The sequence below is a fragment of the Rhipicephalus sanguineus genome, unplaced genomic scaffold (assembly GCF_013339695.2).
Source record: "Rhipicephalus sanguineus isolate Rsan-2018 unplaced genomic scaffold, BIME_Rsan_1.4 Seq1073, whole genome shotgun sequence".
Lineage (NCBI taxonomy): Eukaryota > Metazoa > Arthropoda > Arachnida > Ixodida > Ixodidae > Rhipicephalus > Rhipicephalus sanguineus.
Window position 1 is genome coordinate 1 of NW_023614277.1, and position 23,549 is coordinate 23,549.

The 23,549-nt window shown below is 46.2% G+C and overlaps 2 protein-coding genes across 3 annotated transcripts; one reads left to right on the forward strand and one right to left on the reverse strand.

The window, feature by feature from the left end:
- The first annotated feature begins 3,970 nt into the window (after positions 1 to 3,970).
- LOC119376036 (scoloptoxin SSD20-like) lies at positions 3,971 to 7,807 on the forward strand. The gene is made up of 4 exons (XM_037646026.2): positions 3,971 to 4,098; positions 4,399 to 4,642; positions 6,836 to 6,949; positions 7,182 to 7,807. The coding sequence occupies exons 1-4, from the start codon at positions 3,971 to 3,973 to the stop codon at positions 7,329 to 7,331; spliced, it is 636 nt and encodes a 211-aa protein (XP_037501954.1). The 3' UTR covers positions 7,332 to 7,807.
- Positions 7,808 to 9,091: 1,284 nt separating this feature from the next.
- LOC119376034 (peroxisomal membrane protein PEX14) lies at positions 9,092 to 16,317 on the reverse strand. Of its 2 annotated transcripts, none has more exons than XM_037646025.2 (6): positions 16,177 to 16,317; positions 15,240 to 15,328; positions 13,625 to 13,798; positions 13,007 to 13,089; positions 10,231 to 10,339; positions 9,092 to 9,275 (listed from the first exon to the last, which is right to left on the reverse strand). In XM_037646025.2, exons 1-6 carry the CDS (start codon positions 16,247 to 16,249, stop codon positions 9,168 to 9,170), a joined length of 636 nt encoding a protein of 211 aa, XP_037501953.1. In that variant the 5' UTR covers positions 16,250 to 16,317; the 3' UTR covers positions 9,092 to 9,167. The 2 variants fall into 2 exon arrangements, with proteins under 2 accessions (XP_037501953.1, XP_037501952.1); XM_037646024.2 differs by having other exon boundaries at positions 13,007 to 13,092; positions 16,177 to 16,314.
- Positions 16,318 to 23,549: the final 7,232 nt, after the last annotated feature.

Here is a 23,549-nt window from a genome sequence, read left to right on the forward strand (position 1 = left end):
TTTTACATGTACGCTGTGAATTTTCATTGTTTAGAAAACCATTGCTTTAGAAAACATCTGGCGTCCTTCGTTAAGCAGCTGGCGTCTTTTCGTTTTGCTTTAGAAACATCTGGCGTTCTTTCGTTTTGCTTTTAGAAAACATCTGGCGTCTTTCGTTGGTTTATTTCATCAATAAACGGCGTTTTGAACAAAATGTTTGTTGTTTAATCACGCACAGGAGAAATCTCACCAGGCACTACCTTGGAGGTAAACAATGGCTGCTAATGGGAATGAGAGACAGAAGAAGTCGGCTTTTAGCTAACACTTACACTTCTACTTCTACTAACGTTTCCTACTGGAACATGCCAATGGCTGCTAATGGGGAATGAGAGACAGAAGAATTCGGCTTTTAGTTAACGCGCACGCTGCGAATTTTTTATTGTCAAGATCTGGTACTAGCGTTACGACTGGTTACGCACTACGACTACGACAACTACGAGGGACGAACGGGTGCCGCTTTAAGGAGCTTCGCCCCTAAAATTCAAATATAAACGTACACCACACACAAGCTTACGACTGATCAATGAAAAGAATATCTTGTTCCGATAGCGACACCGACGGCTGACATGGAATTGCTATCACACTTTGCCGTGTGGTGTGCCTCTGTCATATCACGTGCACGTTGACCATCAACGTATTTGTCCATCATGTCTTGTCCGTTTGTGCGCTTCCCAACCTGGATAGGTTCCAACTCGCCCGCCTTTCAGTCCTACTATATAAATAGCTTGCAGTTAGTATGCTGGAGGATGTATCGATGTATGCATTCGTGATCCGAAGTCTTCAAACGCGCCGCGGAGCGAGGAGTCGCAGGTTCGAATCCCTGCGCGCTCTTCGGAAAAAAGTCACAGTTTCGCCGCAAGGGCGCAGCAATGAATGCGATAGCAAGAAACTAATACTATACAAAGTGAGGCTTGCCAATGGATACTCTCAGTTCGAACAGCGCTCCTGTTGCAAAGGCGGCCGAAGCAGCGAAGGAAACAAGCGTGCTTCAAGTATCGAGCTGTGACACTGATAGTTCGTGCTCATCTTCTGTTTGTTCGTTTAGCGGCGTCCCTTGAGCTCGAGTGACTTTCGTACGCTCTGTAACATGAGCGCGGACATCACGGTGAAAGCTCGAAACATCCCTCTTCCCCTCACCACGAGAAAACCGCGCGAGCAGACAGCGGAAGGGCAAGGTTCTCCCTGCTCAAATATAAGAAGCGAGCGAGCTCGCCGACGACTTTTAAATCTGCCCGTCGCGCTCCTCAAAATAATGCGCCATCAATAAATGTCGCTGGTCGGCGGAACGCGTGAAGACCTTCCAACGCTCGCGTATAAGCGCCTGCATAATTTAATAATAATTGTTGCGGTCACAAAACCACGATAGGTTGTGATCCGTAGTGGAGGGAGTCCTGCCAGCGGTAAAGGGCACCTAAATCGTGTATTTCGCCTATAATGTGGCCGCCGCGCTCGCCGTTAGATACCTGATCGCGGTGTGGCTTGAGGACCATCCTAATAATTTTTTGCGTTTTAACCCGACCACACCAAAATAAAGAAATGCGCAGATATTTCTCTGGCGTAGTGGTTAGCGATTAGTAATAGTAAAAAAATTAGGTAGGCTAAAAAAAAGGAAGACAAATATATGTAAATAAAATAGAAAACGTATCAAACATTCATCGTGAAGAAGTAGTGCTGCGGCACCCCTAATAATGAGAGGTCGCCAACTTACTTGTTAATGGACAATAAAAATATTTTCGATTCCTTGTTGGGCGCTTGAGAAAAACGGAAGCATGTTTCTATTTCTGAATTATTTTTCTTTGGGACAGGATATTTTGATATAAATATACATACTTATAAATATACGGTGCATGTTCAAAATAATATTAAAGCAGAGAGATTTTGGCGGCAAAATTGCTGTCCAGCAAAAAAAAAAGAACGAGACTAGGTAATGTACGGGACGCAAAAGAAGGACCTAAGAAATAACTTGTGCTAACAATAATTGATTTCAAAAACTCTTTGAATAAAGATCGCATAATAATAAATCGTTATGGTTTAACGTCCCGAAGCCACTCTTTGGACAAGGGCTCCGGAAATTTCGACCACCTGGGTTCTTTAACGGCACATTAATCGAGCCTCAAGTATTTACTTCTTGCGACCGCCGTGGTCGGGAGGTCGACAGCAGGAACGAGTACACCAAGTTATCTTCTGTTAGGTAAACGTCCGTTGTCGCAAGTGGTCTATAGTTAGGATCTTAGCCAGGCCGGAGCGCCCACTAGATGGCTCTGCGGCGTTCGCTCCACTCCGCCGCGTGCTCTAGTTTGATAAGAGACCTAACTGTAAACTGCGTTAGCTCTCGGCGCGCTTCCTCTCTCTTTCGACAGTCGTGTCTGTGCGCTTCGGTAATAATAATATGAACGAAGAAGACAAGGCGGCGGAGCGGAGGGCCCGCAAAGCGGCTGCAGCGCGGGCTCGCCGTCAAGACCCGGATATGAGATCTCGAGAAGCCGATCCGATCCAAGAACCGTTGTCACTTCACTGACCATTAAGTGGTTATAATGAATGGCCAACGGAAGCCGCATCTCACTACCATATACGGTGACGAATAAAACGTTTCGTTATGTATACACTGTACCACCCCGTGTTTGTCACCTCTTTACGTGACGATCGAGTGGGCAAAATGTACGGAGGATTCACGGTTTACCAGATTTACCTCCGGAGCTTCGCCCACTCATCATATATATATATATATATATATATAATATTGTAGAGAAGCATTGGAACGTTGTAATGGGCCGTCCTCTCGAGCGCCTTTTAGTGGGTCGCCCTCTTCGCCGTCAATCCCGCCGACAATAAACGCCTTTACAATATATATATATATATATATATATATATATATATATATATATATATGTGTGTGTGTGTGTGTGTGTGTGTGTGTGTGTGTGTGTACGGAAGAGCACGGCGGCGCCGATGGTGAAAACCCGCCGAGAGTGACCATATAATGGCTATCGCAATAAAATATTAGTCTTTGAAGAAGAGGGAAGGATGGCTAGGCGTCATCCCTCTTATGAGAAGGGAGAGAGTGTCTACACTACCCCATTCGCCTCGGCTAGCGTCCGCAAGCGGTGTACCCTCCCTGCGTGCTTTCCCAATGCGAGGGAGCATGAGAAAAAAGGACCGAGTTACTGCAGACCACTCTACTTTTGTTACCACTAATGTTTATTCTGGCCGCGCAAGGTCGTTTCGAGGTCTGGTGCTTTTGTAGTGGATTCACAAGTTACGTGAAGGCCATTGCGGTGGCAATTATATGTACCCTCCAGGCGCATTTTTGCCGTCGTCATTGCCGTCATGCTCCGTATACAGTCTAACAAATCGACAGCATCGTCCCGCGCGTCGTATGCTCTATGTGCAAGCGAAAGCTTGCGAAGGCCGCAGATGGCACGGGTCAAGAACAGGTGAAATGCGCGGCCGGCTCCGTCGGGCGAAGGAGCATGAACGGGTGCCCGTGAGGGGCTGCGTCGCTTGGGCGTAGCAAATGTGAACTTTGATCAAAAGGGCTCGGTCACGCGCTCTATATCGACAGACATCGGTAGACTACTGCTACCCTTGTACACTTTGTACACTGTGCTCTCACTGCTTGCTTCGTGCCGAGGCGACAGACAACACGAAAACCGCTTTTTTGGAGCGGCTTTGTTCTCTTACGCCAGCGTTTTGTAGAGTTACGCGAGATCGGATTCTAAAGGTGTTAGCTGCTAGCATTCATATAACATTTCAATTTGTTGCTATCGCATTCATTGCTACGCCCTTGCGGTGAAACTGCGACTTTCTTTTAGTTCTATACTTCTTTTCCTGTGTGTGTGTGTGCTTGCGCGAACGCGTGCTTCCTTCCGTAGGTGGCGTGCGTCATACGTCATGTGACATTGTGTTGCTCGTACAGCCGTCATATATTTGCATGCGTTCCCGCAGCTCTTCGAAAAAGAGCGCGGCAAGGCACTTCGAGGTCAAGCACGCAGCAGCGAACGCGGTGTTCCTGGCACCTAACGGCGATGCCATCGCTTTCTCCGGCAGCCTCGGAATGCTGTAAGTGGGACTTTGGTCAAGGCCTATAAGCACATCGCGTATCCTCTAAAAAGGTTCTTTAGAGGACGCGTTGATCCAGAATTTACGAGTTTGAAACGCGTAAATTTGATCTGGCGATTTACCGAAGTATGTCGATATGTCGATTTACCGAAGTACCGAAGTATAAGCTAATCGGCATTGGGGCGGAGACGCTGGTATTTGGTACAGGAACTTTGCTCTAAGAAAGTGCAAGGAACAGTTTCAAGTCGTGGTCATTTTGTTGAGGTCACTTCATTGATCCTATGGCGGTGTCGTTCGCAGGATGGGTTCTCACGAGGCCTCGACGTCCACTGGCCTGTTGCTGAACAACGCGCTGAGCGCGTTCACGCCGCGCCTGCCCGAACGGTACCTGGGCCACGCCGGCGTGTCGCTCAACTTCGCGCTACCCGGAAAGAGGCCCCTGTCACCACTGGCCCCATCTCTGCTGCTGGACGCTGCCGAAGGACGGCTCGTCGCTGCGCTCGCGACATCCGAAGACTTCGAGCTCCCGCAGTACGCCGCCTTGGTGAGCACGGTTCGGCGGTATCGAAGAACTTACCCCGGTTCCACCCTGTGTGAAATCTGCAGAAACAGCGAGGACGCGTTTCCCCTGCGTTTCTTTTATGATTTTCTGTGATGTTTTGGGATCTTGTGTGGGTGGGTGTTATTGCGTTCTTTGTAGAGTAGCGATGCGGACAGCCCCTGGCACACCCACCCCTGCTACAATGACTTTAGGCCCTATTCACGCCCAAGCCGCCCTTCCCCGTTTCACTGTGCGGCTACCGCTTTATAGTTACGCCATCTATGGGTGTATCTGGGAAGCGGAGTGTGACATGCGATGCAGACACTCATCTGTCGTCAGGCCGAGCCCTAGAACAGCTCCGCTGTTATTGTGGAACTGTGTTAGTAACACAGGAAACAGCGTCAGTGTAGGCCCCAAGATTCGAGTTATAGGGTATCATCTATTACGATACAGCGGTGCTGTAAAGCTTTTCGTTATGCCGAGTGGCGACACCAGAAAACTGTCATCATGAACCGGTACGCGGTCTCTTCCTCCTCTTCATCTTCTGCTTCGCTCCCAGAACACGTGCGCCGATTTGTCCGGCGTGGGATGCAATAACTCTGATGGGCGAGAGAACGAGTACAGAGAGAAATAGAAAGAAAGAAAAGGAAGAAAGGGAGAGAAAGAGATAGAAACAGACACAAAAAATGCTAGAAAGAAGAGAGAGCAAGCATAGCCATGTATATTATAGCAAGGGGTGGGAGAGGAAAGCGAGGGTGAGGAGAAGGGAAATGAGGAGATGAGAGGGTAATGCATGGCATAGTCTTGTATAGTATAGTACAGCAAGGGGTGGGAAAGGGAAGTGGGGGAAGGGAGGAGGGCAACGTCACCATCTCCGCTGCTTCCTCAGTCTTTGCACCACTGGTGCGTAGCTGCCCCAATTTCTTTCGTTGTCCGCGGCTACCTGCAGGACTGCCTGAGACGCTGTGCGCCGCCACGCTAATTACCTCAAGGCATCACCTCGAACAGTTTGTGTTGTCCCGTATTGTTTGTAGGATTGCCTGCGACGATTCATGCGCAACTCTCATTGCCTAAAGACACCATCTCGGGCATCTATGGTCCAGTCCGGGACGACAAATACACGTCTTCCTTACATGTATGCTCGAGTCTGGAGGGAAGCCTCGGCAAGGTTCTCTCAACCTCGCTAGGGACACGCTTCCTCCAATTGTCTCCTGTTCGCGCACTGATTAAACACTCGCACCAAATCGAAGCTCTATACCGAAATACGAAAGCGTGCCAAAGTGTTCGCAGATGAACTTCTTGTTTTAACCCTTTCCCTACCATGAAAAAAGGAGAAAATTGTACCAAATTTACCGGAAATTTTTTCCGCTCAATTTATAGAACTTTTTCTTTTCTGAACAAAATGGTACAATTACTTTGATTCAATGGGGTTCGTTTATTTCACTAATTGCACAAAAAAAATAGCTCGAAGATGGCTTCATTGCATGGCAATACAATGAAAGATGGCAATAAAATGAAACCCGAGACAAAGATGGCACAACATGGACGAGCGTGGCCATCTAGCGTGAAGAAACACAACTATCACAAGTGTAGTCGTCATTGGTTCCATGTGGGACTGTATAGTTTTTGTTGACGACGAGTATAGTCATCATCGGTCATTTTGTTACAAAATCATATGACAAGTATACTCATCAATGGGAGGGGAAGGGTTAATGAGTGTTTTATATTCATTAAGAAGTACTGTCCTAGACAACAGTCATGTCGTGAAACAAGCATCATCCTTTGACTGACTTGATTGATTGACTGAAATAATTGCTTTACTTAACTTTGAAGCACAGCTCAACGCAACATAAGGCTATGGAAGACAGCAGAGTAAAAAGCTCCAGAAAAAAATTTACTTCACTGCGTCTTCACTGCATTAAGGGTCACAATGCGGGGAAGCCACACCAAGAGCCCAATGTTGAGGCGTAGCTGAAACAAATTCATTTTTATTATTTATTACCCTCGCGCTAAGGTTATTCCTCCAGCCCAGAAAGTTTTATTCCGTGTTAATGTGGAACATCTTGCTTTCAGTGCTTCCATAAATCACTCTGTATGTAAGAAGTGAGGCTAGGGGTACAAAGGCAACACCCACTGTCGGGGCACTTTTACTGGTAAGAAGAGAATTTCTATTGGAATTGTTTGTCTATGGCTTAGGTGCTGTGCCAGCTGCTGCTGATGAACAAGACGGTGGCGGACGCGGTGAGCACGTCCAAAGTTCGTTATCGTGCCAGCCTCAAGAGCGTTCTCTACGACACCGACCTACCACGGGTAAGAGATCACAAGTACTTATTGCATATTTAAGTGGTACCTTTCAAGCGCTATAAATACTTAAACAAAAAACTCACATGGCCTCTTATTTGCCTAAGAAGAGTCAAAGGCGAAAGCCATCTTCTTTTTTTTCTTATCAGTCAATAGTGTTTTTTTTAACGACAAGTGCGAATACATCTATGAAAGACGTAACATCTATGGAAGACGTAATTAACACTTGTAACACTTGCAGGAAATTGTGCGGGAACTCCGGAGCAGGGGCCACCGCATGCTCCTCCTAGAGGACAACATCACCAATGCCGCTGCCATCTTCATCGACGAAGACCACTTTGTCTACACAGCAGTCAACAACCGCGTTGGTGGTTATTTTGATGGCAACTGAGTTCCAAAGTGCTACTATGCCGTCTACAATGGGTACCCACACCTCGCTGCAGTGCTCAAAGGTGCCACACAAGAACAATGCAACACTGTCGTCTTCAGCCTATTACGTCGTAGGCTACCAGTGCAGAAAAAGTTTGGCATAGTGAATTTATTGAAAATAGAGCAATGAACTCTAATGTGTAATCATTTTCGCCAATATATTGTTTAGCTTGTAGTCAATATGAAAAATGAAGGCCTTATGAAAGCTCATCTAGCGTCACTTATGCTTCTTCATTAAGAGATATTTTCATTACTATTGTTGCATGGAGTAGAGTGGCTATGTATGCCATACGGCATTACTTATATGCTTCCTCAACAAGGAATATATTTCCCTCACTATCGTTGTTGTATGCCACGAGTAACAATCTGTATCTGCCCAACAACTTTCGTGAGCTATTGCTATTCACACTTCACACAAAGATAGTTTTTAACTTTTTTTGTTTACTTACAGCCTGCCTTTGATAATTTTCTTTCTTCATTAGTATACTTGACTGGCAGTAGTGTGTGTGTGTGTCCCAAATATTATGCAGCATGATTTTAAAAAATAGAAACGTCGTTACGCAAGGCACACCCAATGTATATTGTTCTCAGTACACTGTAGTAGCCACTACTCAATTTTTTGTTAATGAGGTTCACTAATGAGGTTCATCACTAATTTCAAAGCATTTTTCTGCAATTTGGTGGCACTCACTAAATGTTCCCGAAATTTGCCATGTTTTGTCTTTCGTTCCATTGGAACGTAATGTAGGGCACTTTTACATACAAATAACTGGCAAGGTACATCGTTCTGGTTAGTCATCCAGAGCAGAAGTTACAATGCCACCACAGGAAGTGCACCGCAAAGAAAAACAAAAAATAGAAGACTACAGAAACAAGGGGGCGGGGCTTGCCATCTGAGTGTGCCGTGATCCCTCCCCTCCAGAACACTGCAGAATGCAGGGTAGGAACGCCGCTTGCAGGTACTGGCTGAGCCAAACAGTGCCTCCGTTGACGATGGCTCCGGCTACCACACCTGGTGGCGTGGTAACAGAACAATTCAATTCTAATGCAATAGCATTAAAGAGCTCGTGTCGTAGAAAATGTGTTGTTGGCATCGGTGCTGCCGGTATTGGTTGTGAGCGACACAGCGGCAGTGTCTGTAAGCAAATAATCCCGATAGATGAACAGGACGAAAGGTCAGGGTTCGAGCTGGAATCGAACCTAACCTGGGCCACATATTCCAACAGCGGTGGAAGTGACTCACTGCTGCCTCCTATCACGTGGTTGTGTGTTGCTTGCTCTAAGCCATCGCTCTGGTGGTAGCGCAGATGTTTTAGGGCATTATATATGTTTGTGAGCCGTAGGCCCATTAACCCGCGTTCTAGGCAAAGCTTAAAAGCGTCCTTCAACTCTTTTTTTCTAACTCCTCCAATAGCTATTAAATTTCGAGAATTTCTCCGGAAGGACACTTCCTGGGTGATGCCCTACCACTTCCAGTGCACAAGTGAAAATTGTGATGTTTAATGAACATCCAGTTTCACGCTCTCATAAACTTTTAACGAGGTGTGCACACAGAATGCTCCTTCTTCACCATACTTTGCAACCGACCGGCAACCCAGCATCACAGGTGACAAAGAACAGCAACTATGCATGTCAAAACGTGCTGCCAGTTTATTTATTGCCAAGAGATGCCGCACATGTCAGCCTCCAATCAACCCGTACAGTATACATTGAGTGAGGTCATTAATAAACGATTCCTGTATCGAATTGCATAGCCAGATGCACATACTTCGATTGTATAGCGTTAAAAACATTATCATCAAGCCAAGCCTGTTGGCCTATTATGGAGCACCTCCTCTTTTCTTGATTCCATGGGTTCCTTTGCGCTTTTTGAACTTTGTTCCTCGCTCTCTTCGGATTCGCTGGACTGCAAAATGAGAGAGAAGTCGACCATTCATTGTCTTCACATAAGACAAGTGATAACACAGGCAAAAGATAGCATAGAGATGATAACACTTCTACACCTTAATTGTATACCATCAGTAGCATCGGCTTTTCATTCCGCAGGGTACCCATGTTGTATCAAGATCTCACGGAGAACCTAATGTAAAATTCTTGCATGTGTTTACAATTTGGTGCAGAAACCACAGAAAACTAGAGAAACACCTTTTCCTCACGTAAGGTCATGGACTACACATTCAGAATTGGAATAAAGCTTGTTAGTGCAAAGGTATGTTACAGTGTAATGATACACAGGAGGTGGACCTGAAGTTGACTATGAGGGATATCCTGCACAATGTAATAATGTATTTACCTACAATAATGTAAAGACTTGTACAGCAGAAGACATAAAAGTCAGTTTGCCTGGAAGGCCCAACAGCTCTGTTTACACAACTACCAAAGTAACATGTGCAGTTTTAACAATCAAATAAATTGCAGTACGCATTTGCTTACCAGCTAAATTAACGAGGATGGTGTGCGTGCACTGGCAAACGTGAAATGGATATCACTCGATGGCAGCAAAGACTCACTGTTGCAACATTGGCAAGAGCAGGAGGGAACGAATGCTTTGTGTTGTTCATTTGCTTCAACACGTCTCCGAAACTGCCGCACTTACATATGTCACCTTCCTGCTATTATCTCACAGACTGTCAGTATTGTGAGTCAAACGAACACACTTCAAGTGTGCATGCAACATAAAGCACAAATAAGTTAAAATAACGTTTTGTATAGATGCAACTGCATAATGAACATAAGGCACAAATTATCGAGAAGAAATATGAACAATTAAAGCAACTACAAGAATGCACCTGAGCTAATGGCACCAACCAGGACACCAGCATCGGCTACAACTGAAACACTGTTGCCATGTGGTCACTCACCTCAGAAGCGGCACCGTTTTCTGCCTTTTCAGCACCGTTGCTGGAGAGTTGCCAGGTGGGAATGCTAGGCACAGGGGGAGTCACTTTTGGCGCGCTCGGAAACTGATTCCTGCAAATTGGACGTTATGGGAGGGGACAAAAGAACGACAAAAGCCTACTCAACAGTTGCTCTCCCGAACGACACACAAATTGGCATTAGGTCACTCTAGATTGGCAAGCGCATTCTCTCGAATGTTTATGCACCTGCAGTTCTCTGGTGGGAAACATTGATTATTACATTATACAACACGATTCCTTTGTAGAATTTCACATCAATACCGCAGAGCTGTAACATAAGAATGTTGCCACATATTGCACAGCATCTGCAAGTTTTGGGGTAATTTCTGAGCAAGAAGAGCTGTCGGAAGTTGCTGTGCAAGGTACCCATTCACTTTCTAAAGCGATGCGCTCCTTTTCCTTTGAAAACAATCACCTAGGCTTGACTAGATCCTGGAAAAAGTCTGAGCCACTGCACAAAAATCAGGGCGGCTTAACAAAACCCTTCCATTTTCACACCTTTTAAAAGGAATGGCGAGTCTCAACAACCGATAAGATCAACTTAACTGCAATTCTGGTAAGGTAATCTGCCGACCTAGCTCAATCTAACATTTATCTTTGGTATCCTTGTCTCTGGTGCTTAAAGATTGTGTGCATTCTAAAAAGACAGGGCGTGCAAACAAGGACACAAGAAAGAAGTCAGGACACCACAAACACCGTTTGTGGTGTCCTGACTTCTTTCTTGTGTCCTTGTTTGCACGCCCTGTCTTTTTAGAATGAATACTTACCAACTAGCTCAGCTCTCTGTTATTCTAAGATTGTGTGGTTGGGGCATATTTATTAGGAAACTTCAGTGTGATTAGGCACGCACAAAACTCTTGATAATTAGGACAACCACAAGCCTCTCAAGCACTCACATAATTTGTTAACTTTAAGCATATCTGTCCCATCACCAGAGTTCCCATAACATCAAACAGATGTGTAGTTGCAAGCCAACATTATGCCACATAGAGTGAATGGGAACAAGCAAAGCAAAGCAACACGGTGCAAGACGACACACAGCTGGTAATATCAATGACTTTTGTTTGACCTTCTGCGTCCCTGTCATTAGTATTTACGATGAACCAACCCACCCGTGAGAAAGCGCTGCCGCGTCACCTGCCAATTGCATCCCATCACTCAGACTCAGGGTTCTAATCACCTAACCAAAGTTTATTACTTCTCCTTCTCAGTCCTTAAAGCTTTTCTCCAAACACCATCTGTCCACCCTCTTACATAGGTGCCAAGAACGGAAATGTTTTGCTCCTACACAATATCCAGCTAAGCCATATGAGTGATGAACCAAGTGTCGGGCAGCTCTGAAAAACATACCCAGGTTTTTCTACTTTGATTTCCATATGCTTGAAGCAAAACTTGCAAAGGAGGCTCGCAGTTGTTGCCTTGCATGGAGGTTATGCACAGCATCGAGGGCAAGGTCACATTGCTCTTGCAGTCACACTAATGATTTCCTATTGCATTTCACCACAGCAGACTCGTAAATGGACAGTCGCAGAGAGAGGACCGAAACCTTTCACGAACAACCTAGCCACTTCCACAGTAAAAAACATTAAGGTGACAACAAGCACACCATCTGTCTGCCAAGGAGGCCTCTGAAGATGAATGCGCACATTCTGCTGCCTGTTTTCATCAACCCTTCCATAGCCCTCTTCTTCCTCCACTTTCCTTCTGTGCAGAGTAGCAGGCCAGAAGACTTTACCCTCAGGTCGACCTCTCTGCTTTTCCCCAAATAAATCCTCCCTCCCTCTCACTGTGGCACAGGCCACAACTTAAAGGCATTTGACGCACACGTACAATGTAACATGCTGAGTTTCCCTTTAAAATTTGACACTAAATCAGAGTGTGAATCAAGATTCATAGCCGGTGCCTTATTCATCACATCACGTTGCTTTTTGTTCAAGAACACAGCCCTTCATTCTTCTTTGTAATCAGCTGCAGATGTGCACATAAGGGCTAGTACGAGGCATATAATTAAAGGTGTGCATAAGGAACTTCGGTTATTGCTGGACAAAAAAAGTGGAGGTGGGGGGATTATGTAGAATTTCAGGTGATGAGAGCAAGCAAGATCAGAAGAAAATGAAACGTGGCTGTGGATTCTTTCAGGGTGCTATGTAGTATCTTGACTTCAGCAGCACCAGTACAGTTCAATTTCACCTTCTCGATACACCTTCCTGCACCCCAATATAGACCATGATTCCATTCCTCCCTAAATTAAATACATTCATTCATTCATGTCTCTTCACTTTTCAGCCTAAGAAACAGATCTTCCCACTGCAAGCATAGTTGTGCTGCTTCCCAGTGCAAGCATAACCTGTGCTGCACCAAAACTTTCTCCGGGCCTTTTCTCAAAGACAAACTTGCCGTCTATCCTAACAACTGCAGCACACCCGGGCTTCTCTCAGGCCAGATACCTTATGTAGTAATGCTCGAGTTTGCAGGTCCCACAAGTGTTCAGGAGTTGCGCCTCTCTCATTCCAGCATGCAACAGGTCATGCGAAACCATGAGCAACACGTCACGTGACATTTCACAGAACTCTACCAGGATTTCAGTTCCAAGACTAGCTTGAGCGCAGACCATCTTCCACCAGAAGCGAATTGCAGCGCAAAGCCCTGACCAGCCAAAGCTAGGACACACACCAGTCAGAAAGCTCCTCAATACACGCCTGCTGCCTTCAGCACCCACCTGCTCAGCAGCAAAGCCTTGACCGACAAGACCTCGGATTTGAGCTCCGAGATGGTACGATCCTGTTTCGCAGAGTCCAGGGCCTCCTGAGACAATTGCGGGGCAGCGTCTTAATTCGCAGTTAACTTGGAACTACTCGTACAAGTCTAGTGTACTGCCAGTGGATGTAAAGGAAATGCTAATTTAAAGTTAACTGTCAGTGTATACTATCATTCAAAGTACTAGTTACAGTATGCTCCTGCCAGGTACGTATTAATGATGTTCTACGATACACAGCAGACAAGCAGCACATATGTTGTCAGTGAGTGCTAATTGTTCATTATGCATACCCAAATCACCCCGGATACTATGATTAGGACAAGTACTGCTGACAATGTTTTTAAAGCGTTTCTTTGTGTCAGCATCGTGCACAGTCACTGAACTTCTTCCACAATTTTTTTTTTTCTGCTAGAGCTGGTACCACAGAGTTCAGGAAACGAAAAGAAAGCTGAATGACAAGAACGCCACGAAATCGGCTGGCGTAAGGCCGCCATGACAAGTCCGAAACAAAAGAATTGTTGTGTTTGTGCTGCTTGGAGTCGGTTTAACAAAGTGAAATTGCATACAAGTCAAACTCACAGCTGGCTTACGGAGCCTCCTATCTTCAGCAACAGCCGACTCGAGAGATGCAACTGCCTCCCTCAGTTGCTGGATGGCTTCGGTGAGGGCACCGATTTGTTCCTGGACTTGAGACAGCCGGTCCGGTTTGGATCTTGGACCATCCCAGCCTCTCAGGTATGGCTCTATATACCTCTGTAGCAGGTAAGACAATGCCTTTTATGACAACTCCACGTTTTCCTTGACATACGCATAATGAGATGAAAGCATTATGGTAGTGATACGGTCCTCTTACATATAATCACCAAATTGTACTATTACTAGTGTGGGAAAGCAACACGGCATTGAAATTAATGTACCCAAAAACTGCAACAACGTGGCATACTCAAAGCAGGTGCATCGTAAACATAGCAATGTGCGTTGTTGACTAAAATGGACACGACCGTGCAGCTCGTGAGAAGAAGGTAACAGTGCGTCTTGCATAAGAGTTAAAGGGACACTAAAGGCAAATAAAAATTTATGTTAGAGTGAAAGCCCAATGTATGACAACTTCTAAAACGGCAATATTATCAACAGAAGTGCCCTACTTACCGAGAAATTAAGCTAAATGTATCACATGACGAGCGCCACGAGTGGGACATTTTCGAAGTGATCCCAATGACGTAGGGAAGTCGGCCTACAATAAATCACTAGTAATCAAACTAGCAGCAGTAAAAAAAGAACATTCCGAGCATCAAAAGACGTAATAAAATGCTGTTTGTTCGTTTCCGCTTGATTCATAGAAAACAAAACCTCCGTGGCGTTGCCATGGGGAACGGCGCGCGTGGTTCAAAGGTTCCGTTTTCGCCGAGCTGTGCCTCGACCGTCTCAGTGGTAGTTTCGGGATTGCGTACTGCCGTGCGTGTTTTGCGCGCTCGTGAAGGTCGCTCTGACAGAAAGTTCGACAAAATGCCGCATGCGTGAGATATTGCCGGATGCCCGAATGGTGCACAACGCCAGTGCTGCAGCAAGGAAACCGGTGTGTCTTTTCACTGGGTGCCGCGGAATGAACCCTTACGCTCGAAGTGGCTTAGTGTCATGCCATTGCGCCAGTGTGCTAAACAGTCAAAACCTCTGCGTGTGTGCTCGCTGCACTTTCGTACTGAGGATTACGAGACCAACCGCAACTTGGTGACGGCTTTGAATGTGCCCATCCGAGCAAGTCTTTGCCGCAGCGCCGTTGTTGCTACCGTGGGTCCCGCTACTTCCGCTCGGCTGCTACTAGTGTCGGCGGCCGCGCAGTAAAAGCGGGCAACGTTGGGCATGGCAGCAGTGACGTATGAGAGTCGTATTTTCAGGCGGGAGATTTGAAGCGCGCTAACGCGATGCGGACCACTAAAAACGTGATTTTAGTTCAAAATAAGCACTTCCTTTGCACAAAAGCGGCACTACGAGGTTCCTGGACCGCTATTTCAACAATCAACGTCGACTTAATATTTGCCTTTAGTGTCCCTTTAAGTACAGGAGATGATAATGCTACGTAAAAAGCAGTGCAAATAATGCCAACATCGAGAACAAAGTACACCAACATTCGTGGCCAGCGTGCAAGCACAAACTCGAAATTAAAGGGATAAAACATTCAGAGGAGGCCCGTTACCTTGTACATGTAGTAAGCGCCATAGGAGGCAACCCCGACTATCACGATCGACGAAGAAACATGGCTCAGGTGGGACCAGATAGAGTATTCTGAAAGCAGAAGCGTCCACAATCACCTCAGGTAAGTGTGTAATGTGCAAGTGTATCCATGCATTTAATTTTTCAAGGCAGCAAAAAGGTATCCAACTAAGCCCCTAGTTGCACCCTAATATGCAAACAAGGTGCAATACGTGCGAAGCACGCCACCAAACCCCGCGCTGGGTTCTGCCTCTCTCGGTGCTCTCTGAAACTGTGACTGGCTACCTTAAGAATGTCTCCAAATAATTAACCTTTGCACGCTCGAGCAAATAAGGTTTCCAGCTGTGATAAGTGGGTTGTTAGCTACTTATTGCAACAGAAAAATGCGGCCACCATGGCCTGGCATTGAACCTGCGTCCTTGAGCTCAGCAGCAGAACACCTTGGCTGCTAGACTAGAATAGTGGACAAGCAAAAGTTTTATAGCTCACGCAAGTGCACGCCAGGTGACCTCTCTACAAATTTCCTGTCCATCAGCTGCTGTAGCGAGCAGCACCAAGGTGGAAAGTGTTCGCAGGGTGAAGATCATAGACAGACCTCATAACCTTAGATAAAACACTGGCAGCCTTAGGGCGTAACGTATATTACTATACCAGCTTCACTAACGAGCAGGGGTTGTATGCATCATGACATTATAATGCTGAAGGTTGTCACGTAGTTGCAGTACCTCGTGACATTTCTGCACTTGCTCAGTACAATTGGCTGCTATGGTACTACATCGGGCAGACGCCAACTAAACGTGCTGGAGCAAGTTTCAGAACATTGCATATCTCAGCACCTGCACGACCACCTTCTGCACCTTCACATGCAGTGTGCAGTCATGTCGTGTGCAATGAAGGAAAACAGATAAACAGTGCATCACCTGGCTGTAACAAATGGAGGTGGTGGAGGTGGAGGTAGCTGGGGTGGCGACGAAGGGTAGGGGACCAGCTCATGCTGGGCTACAGTGTTTGGTTTCCCAATCCTCGCCCTTTCTATGGCCTCATCGATTTCCTCAGCTGTCAAACCTGCATGCACACCATGTCAAAAGCCAGGGTTTAAAGTATGCATATAACAAATCTTAAAAAATACATCTTCGCAAATATACGCACCCCATCGTGTGAGATCTTTATGTACTTTCATGATAACTTAATTAGCGAACGAAAACGGCAAATACCTACATGCGTAATCAATACCAACAATCTTGATACAATGTTACCAGGGTCCGATATTGTTATTGTTCTCTTTTTAAGTCAGACAAATGTACTCCTCCATATCGTGAAGACCTAAAGCACGGACTTCGATAAACTAAGGTACTAAATATACTAAATGTACACGGCTTCATATAGGTCAACGGCAATCAACAACATTCTAGTTAATTTCTTTATCATGTACATTAAGACGAAAGTTGAAAGCTCACTAGTGTATCGCCCGCAAAGTAGTCTTTAGTGTGATTTAACTCTCGTACGGCAGGGTCCTCGCGCCGTTGCCTGTCCACCTCGCCCGTTGACGATCGGGCGAGGTGGCTACATGCAACTACTACTACTACACTTTAAGAAAACATCTGGCGTTCTTTCGTTCTGCTTTACAAAATCTGGCGTCTTCGTTGGTTTATTCATCAATCAACGGCGTTTTGAACAAAATTTTATTGTTTAATCACGCACAGGAGAAATCTCACCAGGCACTACCTTGGAGGTAAACATGGCTGCTAATGGCAATGAGACAGAAGAAGTCGGCTTTTAGCTAACACTTACACTTCTACTTCTACTAACGTTCCTACTGGAACAGCCAATGGCTGCTAATGGGAATGAGAAGACAGAAGAATTCGGCTTTTAGTTAACGCGCACGCTGCGAATTTTTTATTGTTCAACAACGCACAGGAGAAATCTCCCACCGGCACCACCTTGGAGGTCAAAGCGTAAGACTGTTACTCACTACTACGACCACGACGACTACGAGGGACGAACGGGTGCCGCCTTAAAGGAGTCCTGACACAAAACTTTTCGCCTCGCGTTTTTTGCTGCAATGTGTTGCTGGGGGCCTGTTAGTCATAACACGGCACATCGTTTGCTGCAGCGTGCGATAGATAATTAATTACAAGCTCCCTCTTACCGACACAGCCTCAGTTTCGGTTTGACAGAGCTCCAAAAACGACAAGCGCCGGGTGCAACTATCACCACCTAGCGAGTGAAACGCTCGGTCACGTGAGCACACAGAACAGTGACGCATTTCCGCGTGGTCTGTCGTCGTCGGGCTCATTGTCGTCTGATGGCGACGATTTTCTTGCGGCGGGGATGGAAGGAATTTCGACGTGGCGAATCACTTCAGGTTTGACCCGCTGGCGAGGAGCGATTCGTCGGGAAGCGTCAAAACAGAAATGGCGGCTACGACGTCATCATAACTTGTACCGGCTGAAACGTTTACGTAGGGAAGTAGGGGGGTCACCTCGGGTCACCTCCGAGGGTGTCAATGCACTAGGTACGGCCTATAATGCTGGATCGCGCTCGCGAACTTCAAAATTCATATAAAATACCTTCCAAGCTTTATTCGCTGTCGATATTTTGCAGATGGTACACACACGTACACGGGAATCGATCCAGCAGGCTTTCTCGGCCGCGAAATTTTGTGTGTCAGTACCCCTTTAAGGACTTCGCCCCTAATAACTTTGTCTGACGGCTACTTTCTCAGGAAAGCACTGGAAAACGGAGAGAAGCTCGGCAAAGCAGACTACGTCTGTGCATACGGCATCGAAGAGACAGTGCTGTGCCGTGGTGGCGACTCTGTCGTCACCATTTTCTGTTGCGTCCTGAGATTTTGTGTCAAGCTACTGCAGGCTCACAAGCCTCGATTGATAAGTACGTGCTGCGCCGATACCAGCAGCGCACTACTGCAGTAAAAAGGAAATGCCCCAAGCAGCAACTCATCAGATAGCGCTGGAGTATATGTATAAAGAATACGCAACCGAAACACACATATTCACAGACGGTTTCTACAACCCAACGTAGATCGTCGTACGGAATTTATGTGCCCTCTACAGGACAATCCCTCTCGTATCGTCTTGAGAGAGCGACATCATCTACGTCAGCTGAGCTATATGGCATTAAGGAGGCTCTTATGTTTATACTACGACAGCAGCTGCCAAAAAATGGGTGATATTTACAGACTCTAAAGCAGCCCTACAAAGTATGTGGAACAGGTATAAGCATGGTAATCACCAAAGTGTAGCATCTGATATCGCCTATCTTCATCACAAGGCTAAGATTGCAGGACATTACATTAAGTTCCAATGGATACCTGGCCATGCTGGTATTTCAGGAAACGAAAAAGCGGATGAAGCAGCCCGAAAAGGACTCCACTACGGAATTTCAGAAGGATATTTTTTACTAAAGTCGACGCCTCGAAGTTCGCAAGAAAATATGCCTGTCAAGAAAAGACCGCCTCTGGAATCTGCCGCTCCACCAAGATAACTGTCTGCGATGCATTGACCCAAAGTGAGAGTGAAAATTTCCCCCACTTCCTCGCCAACTTGAGACGCTGTACCATCGTCTTCGACTGAATGTGGCGTACACGAACTGTTATTTGTACCGCATAGGGCACACCACTAGTCCCTGCTGTGATAACTGTGGCAGCATAGAGACTGTGGAGCACATATTACTGGAATGTTCCGCGTACCGCGATGAGAGACAGTTGCTTGAGCGACAAATGGACATGATCTGTCACGATCAGTTAACATTACACAACTTATTAGGCCCAGTGACCAGCCCTTCAAAGCAGCGACGGGTTTTACAGGCACTGTTTAATTACCTATCAAAATCGGCCTAGTCGAAAAGCTTTAATGGTTGGCTATTTCACATAGCAAAGCCTTATCTTACCTGACACCCTCCTGTAAATTTCTATCAGGTTCACTTGCTCATTTCATTTTTTTTATATTCTTTCTTTCTATTATTATTTCCTCCCCTCTCTTCTTTAATCTGTCAATCCCATTCCCCATCCCTACACAGAGTAGCATGCCAGCGGTATACTGACGCCGGCAAAAATCTCTGTATTTCTAATAAAGAGCGTCTCTCTCTCTCTCTCTACTGCAGTAAAAAAAAAAAGTAAGAGGCAAGGGGTAGCTGCGTCAACGTTTTTCTGCCATGGTATGTATGCCCAGCCCGCGGTATGTATGCACGCGGACGTTGATCAGCAAACCACCGTGCTAGCATAGCATGTATGGTGTCGCGCTGTTATGCTCGTGGGCGCGGAATAGATTCCCGGCCACGGTGGCCGCATTTCGATGGGGTTGAAATACAAAGAACACCTGCGTACTGAGAATTATATGTGCACATTAAAGAACCCCAAGTGGTCAAAATTATCCTATTCCCCCCTACGGCGTGCTTCATAATCATACCTTGTTTGGCACGTAAAACCCGACAAATGTTGATGTCGATCAAACCCGTTTATCTAAGCAGACACAGGCAAGCGAAAAAACTAACACAGTACGTTAGGCAAATTAAACGACGAGTAAAAATCCAAGACATTTGACCCTTTTCTAGCGAGGCATAAATTGCGATGTCTCTTCGCCGTGGCAGCCAATGCACAAAGGAGCTTTACCGCATCGGCTGACTCCAGAAAGCTAAGCTTCGAGCAGTCCGCTGCTTTGTTCGTGACAAGAACTCTGTCTGTAGAACAAGTGAAGTTCAACGGAGGCATCCATCGCGTACGTATTTCTTATAACAGTCCAGCGGCTTCGGCGAACCTGCCACCCGTAAGCATCTCGTAGACAGACAGCTTTCCTTCTGCGTAACTGTTTGCAAATAATGTAGACTACTTGCCTATCGTATCATATTCACTGCACGCGGTGGCATCAGAAGGAGCTCAATTGGTTGTGGTCAGATGACAAGATTGTTACATATGCCGCATGCTGCATAATATGTATGTTTTATTTACGACAAAACACCAATTAAATTCTGCTCGTTGGCCGTGGTTTCCACTGGTGGCCCTTACTATCGAATGAATCTAGCAGACACGCGCAATTCGGTTTAGAAACCAGCCCGACGCCACAAGGCATACTGTGCTCGCCTGACTACCGGGATGCAACGCCGCATCCGTTCCTATTCATGTTTTAGAAGGAAAAACATAGAAGGATATGTCCTCCCTCATTTCTACGTATTGTGGCACTTGAACGCGCAACAGTACCGCCAGCAGTTTTGTTTTGTTTCGGCGATACGCGCCCATAGATAAAGAACCAGTTTAGAGAAGGGAAACTGTAGCCTTGACAACGGTACGAAAGATAAGCAGCGGTAGCGCATGGAACTACCGAAGGCACCCAAGAGATGGCGCTGCGTAAACAGGAAGCGGAAAACAAAATTTATTGTTTTTTTAGGTAGAAAATGCAAATGGCTGCGTTTTTTATTCCGTACCGGGTGCGTATGCGCATACGCGGGTGCCTCGGCTGGTTTTTTATTCTATCCCTTTTAAACAGAAGTGGACGTAAGAGGCCGGGACTCGCGTAGGGCTACGGAGGTCTCGTTATCTTTCGCCCGCTTGTTTTGAGCGCGTCGATACGCCCAGCAGCACGCCAAAGCGCCCTTCGGAACGCAGTACCTTTGCGTACGAAGGTTACATGGAACCGAAAGGCATACATTGGCAACTGACACCAGTAAGACAATTCACGAGTGAGTAGAAGGAACGATAATCTTTATTGACAGTCAGCAAGCGGTAAAAGGTCCTTGTTGACATCGTGAGCTCGTAAACGACTAGCCTTCGCGGTACTTCAAAGAGACAAAACAAATTAGATGACGTTTGTTGCCCGTTTCCACCGTCATCTAGCGCTCAGAATAACCAACTTGTATTGCAAGAAAGGCGTAAACCATCAGCATTTTTTTGCTACAGTTTCAGTACTTGCTTTCAACGAGTACGCCTGAAGACCCCCGGGTTTGTTGTTATTACAACATATTGCGGTCAGGCTGAGAATACCAAGCAGGTTCACGCAAAGAAATCACATTATAGTGGATGCTTACAGAATGGCAGAAAACATGAGCATTTTAACACGTGATACCGATGAAACAACCCATAAATGGGATATATGCAAGGCCTCAAAGAGGTGCGGAAAAACAGAGAAGGGAGAAACGATTTTCTATCCCGTCATTCTCTTATTGTGACATCGCCACTGGAAAGTAGGCTTCATCAACAGTCTGGCCAAGTCGTGCTCATGCCATCGCATAATTCACTTGCTCATTTGAGCCCCCAGACCTTGCAAGTACAAGTGAAATAGCAGCTTTGTCCACGTGTTAGCAAAAAACTCAAAAGCGAGAACAGTGAAGTGTGATATGTTAACGAGGTCACAAAGCAGAAAGAAAACGCTGAGCTTGAAAGTACGTGTACCTGCCATCGTCGAGGAACCTGTGGAAACTGACGCCTTCGCTGGTATCGCAGCTCCTGCGGCACAATACAGTAGCACACCGACTGCCCACCATAATTGCAATATGATTACCTCGGTGAATTAAAAAACTTTCATGCCTATTTTAGACAACATTAACGATAGAATTCGCAAGAAAACGGGGATCAACAAACCAGCTGCCAACCATCGGACGCTAACTGCGCATATTCTGCGCGTTATCTGCGACACCCGAGACGCAGCGGCGCACTTTTTGCGCTTCGTCACTGGTCACAGCGACGGTCCGCTTGCTCGTTACCGCGCGCCGGCCGTCAGCGGTGAGCGACAAGGCAGAGATGTTTTCAATCACTAAACAACAAATTTACTCATCATTCAAACATTACTTTCAGTTACACAAGAAAAAGCACTTTTATGCAGGAATGATAGCTGTATTTCTCTTAAATATGCTTTTATTACGGCGCCTCTGGCGGATTTTTTGGCGTCGCCGAGGGCAGATTTGAACGGAGCCACTATGGTTTTGTTTTTTAGCTGCAAACGGGGTCGATTTTTTCGCCCCCCTTCGGCGATGGCTGGAACTTGAGACTTTCCGAGGCCTGACGCGCCCGCATCGCCTCAACCAGTCGCCACTCTCGTCCGCGGGAGCGGCTGGAGTATGCGCGCTTTGACCGCCAGGGCGGCACTGCCCACACCGCGGAAACTCCAGCGCTGGTTCCCTATGGCTCAGCACACGTAGAGCACTGAAAAATCAAAAGCTCACCTCCACTCGTACGTCGTAGTCCACGGTTTTCGATTGCACTCTGCATGTCCCAATAATGTCGGAAGATTCCATCGCGCACATCAATTCTTCTTTCAGGCCCCACACTGACCACTCGCGTGCAACTTTCCTACCAAGCGACCAAGAACTCCTTTTGAAACGCACGTTATTGCAATTTCAATCCTACGGAAACCGCAGAACAACACACGATCGTCGCTTCCTGTCCTCACGTTCACGCGCGGGCTGGCTGCGATGCGCTTTCCTAGCAGACGACAACCAGTGACGAACTGATGGGCGCTTGCACTGCCTTGCAGTCTCACTGTCTCTAAAGTGTGTGTGCGCGTTGTGAGCGTGTTGGTGTGTCTGTGTGTGTGAGGGGGGGGGTGATTACTGTTCCCCGCTTGTGTCGATCTAAGGGACGGAAAAGAACTTGTTTCCGGCGCAAGCAGCTGGGTTTGTCTAAAGTCTTGTCGGATTTTTCTTTTCTTTTTTTTTTGTTGGTAGGGCTCGCAGTTCGGTTTTCAGTGAAAAGAATGACTGAGAGGGGTCTCTCTTTCTCGAATAGCTTGAGGCGAATAGGGGACGAAGTTTTGTGGAATGCTTTTTAAATGCGAAGCATTTCTTAGAGAATTTCTGCGACTTTGAGCGTATCTATCTATCTATCTATCTATCTATCTATCTATCTATCTATCTATCTATCTATCTACTATCTATCTATCTATCTATCTATCTATCTATCTATCTATCTATCTATCTATCTATCTATCTATCTATCTATCTATCTAGCCGCCTACGACTTTGTGCTCTCCTGGCCGTTTCGTTAATCGGATGTATACCAAAATTGGTGTGTCATAACATGGCCCTATTACGAACATAAATGACATGTCATATCATGAAAAACATGACACGCATGTCATGAACAGCATGATTACATTCCACGGCCTTTGGGCTCCCTGGCCGTTCCATTAATCGGATGTATACCAAAATTGGTGTGTCATAAAATGGCCTTATCACGAACATAAATGTCAGGTCATATCATGAAAATCATGACACACATGTCATGAACAGCATGATTTCTATTCCACGGCCTTTGGGCTCTTGCGGCCGTTCCGTTAATTTCATA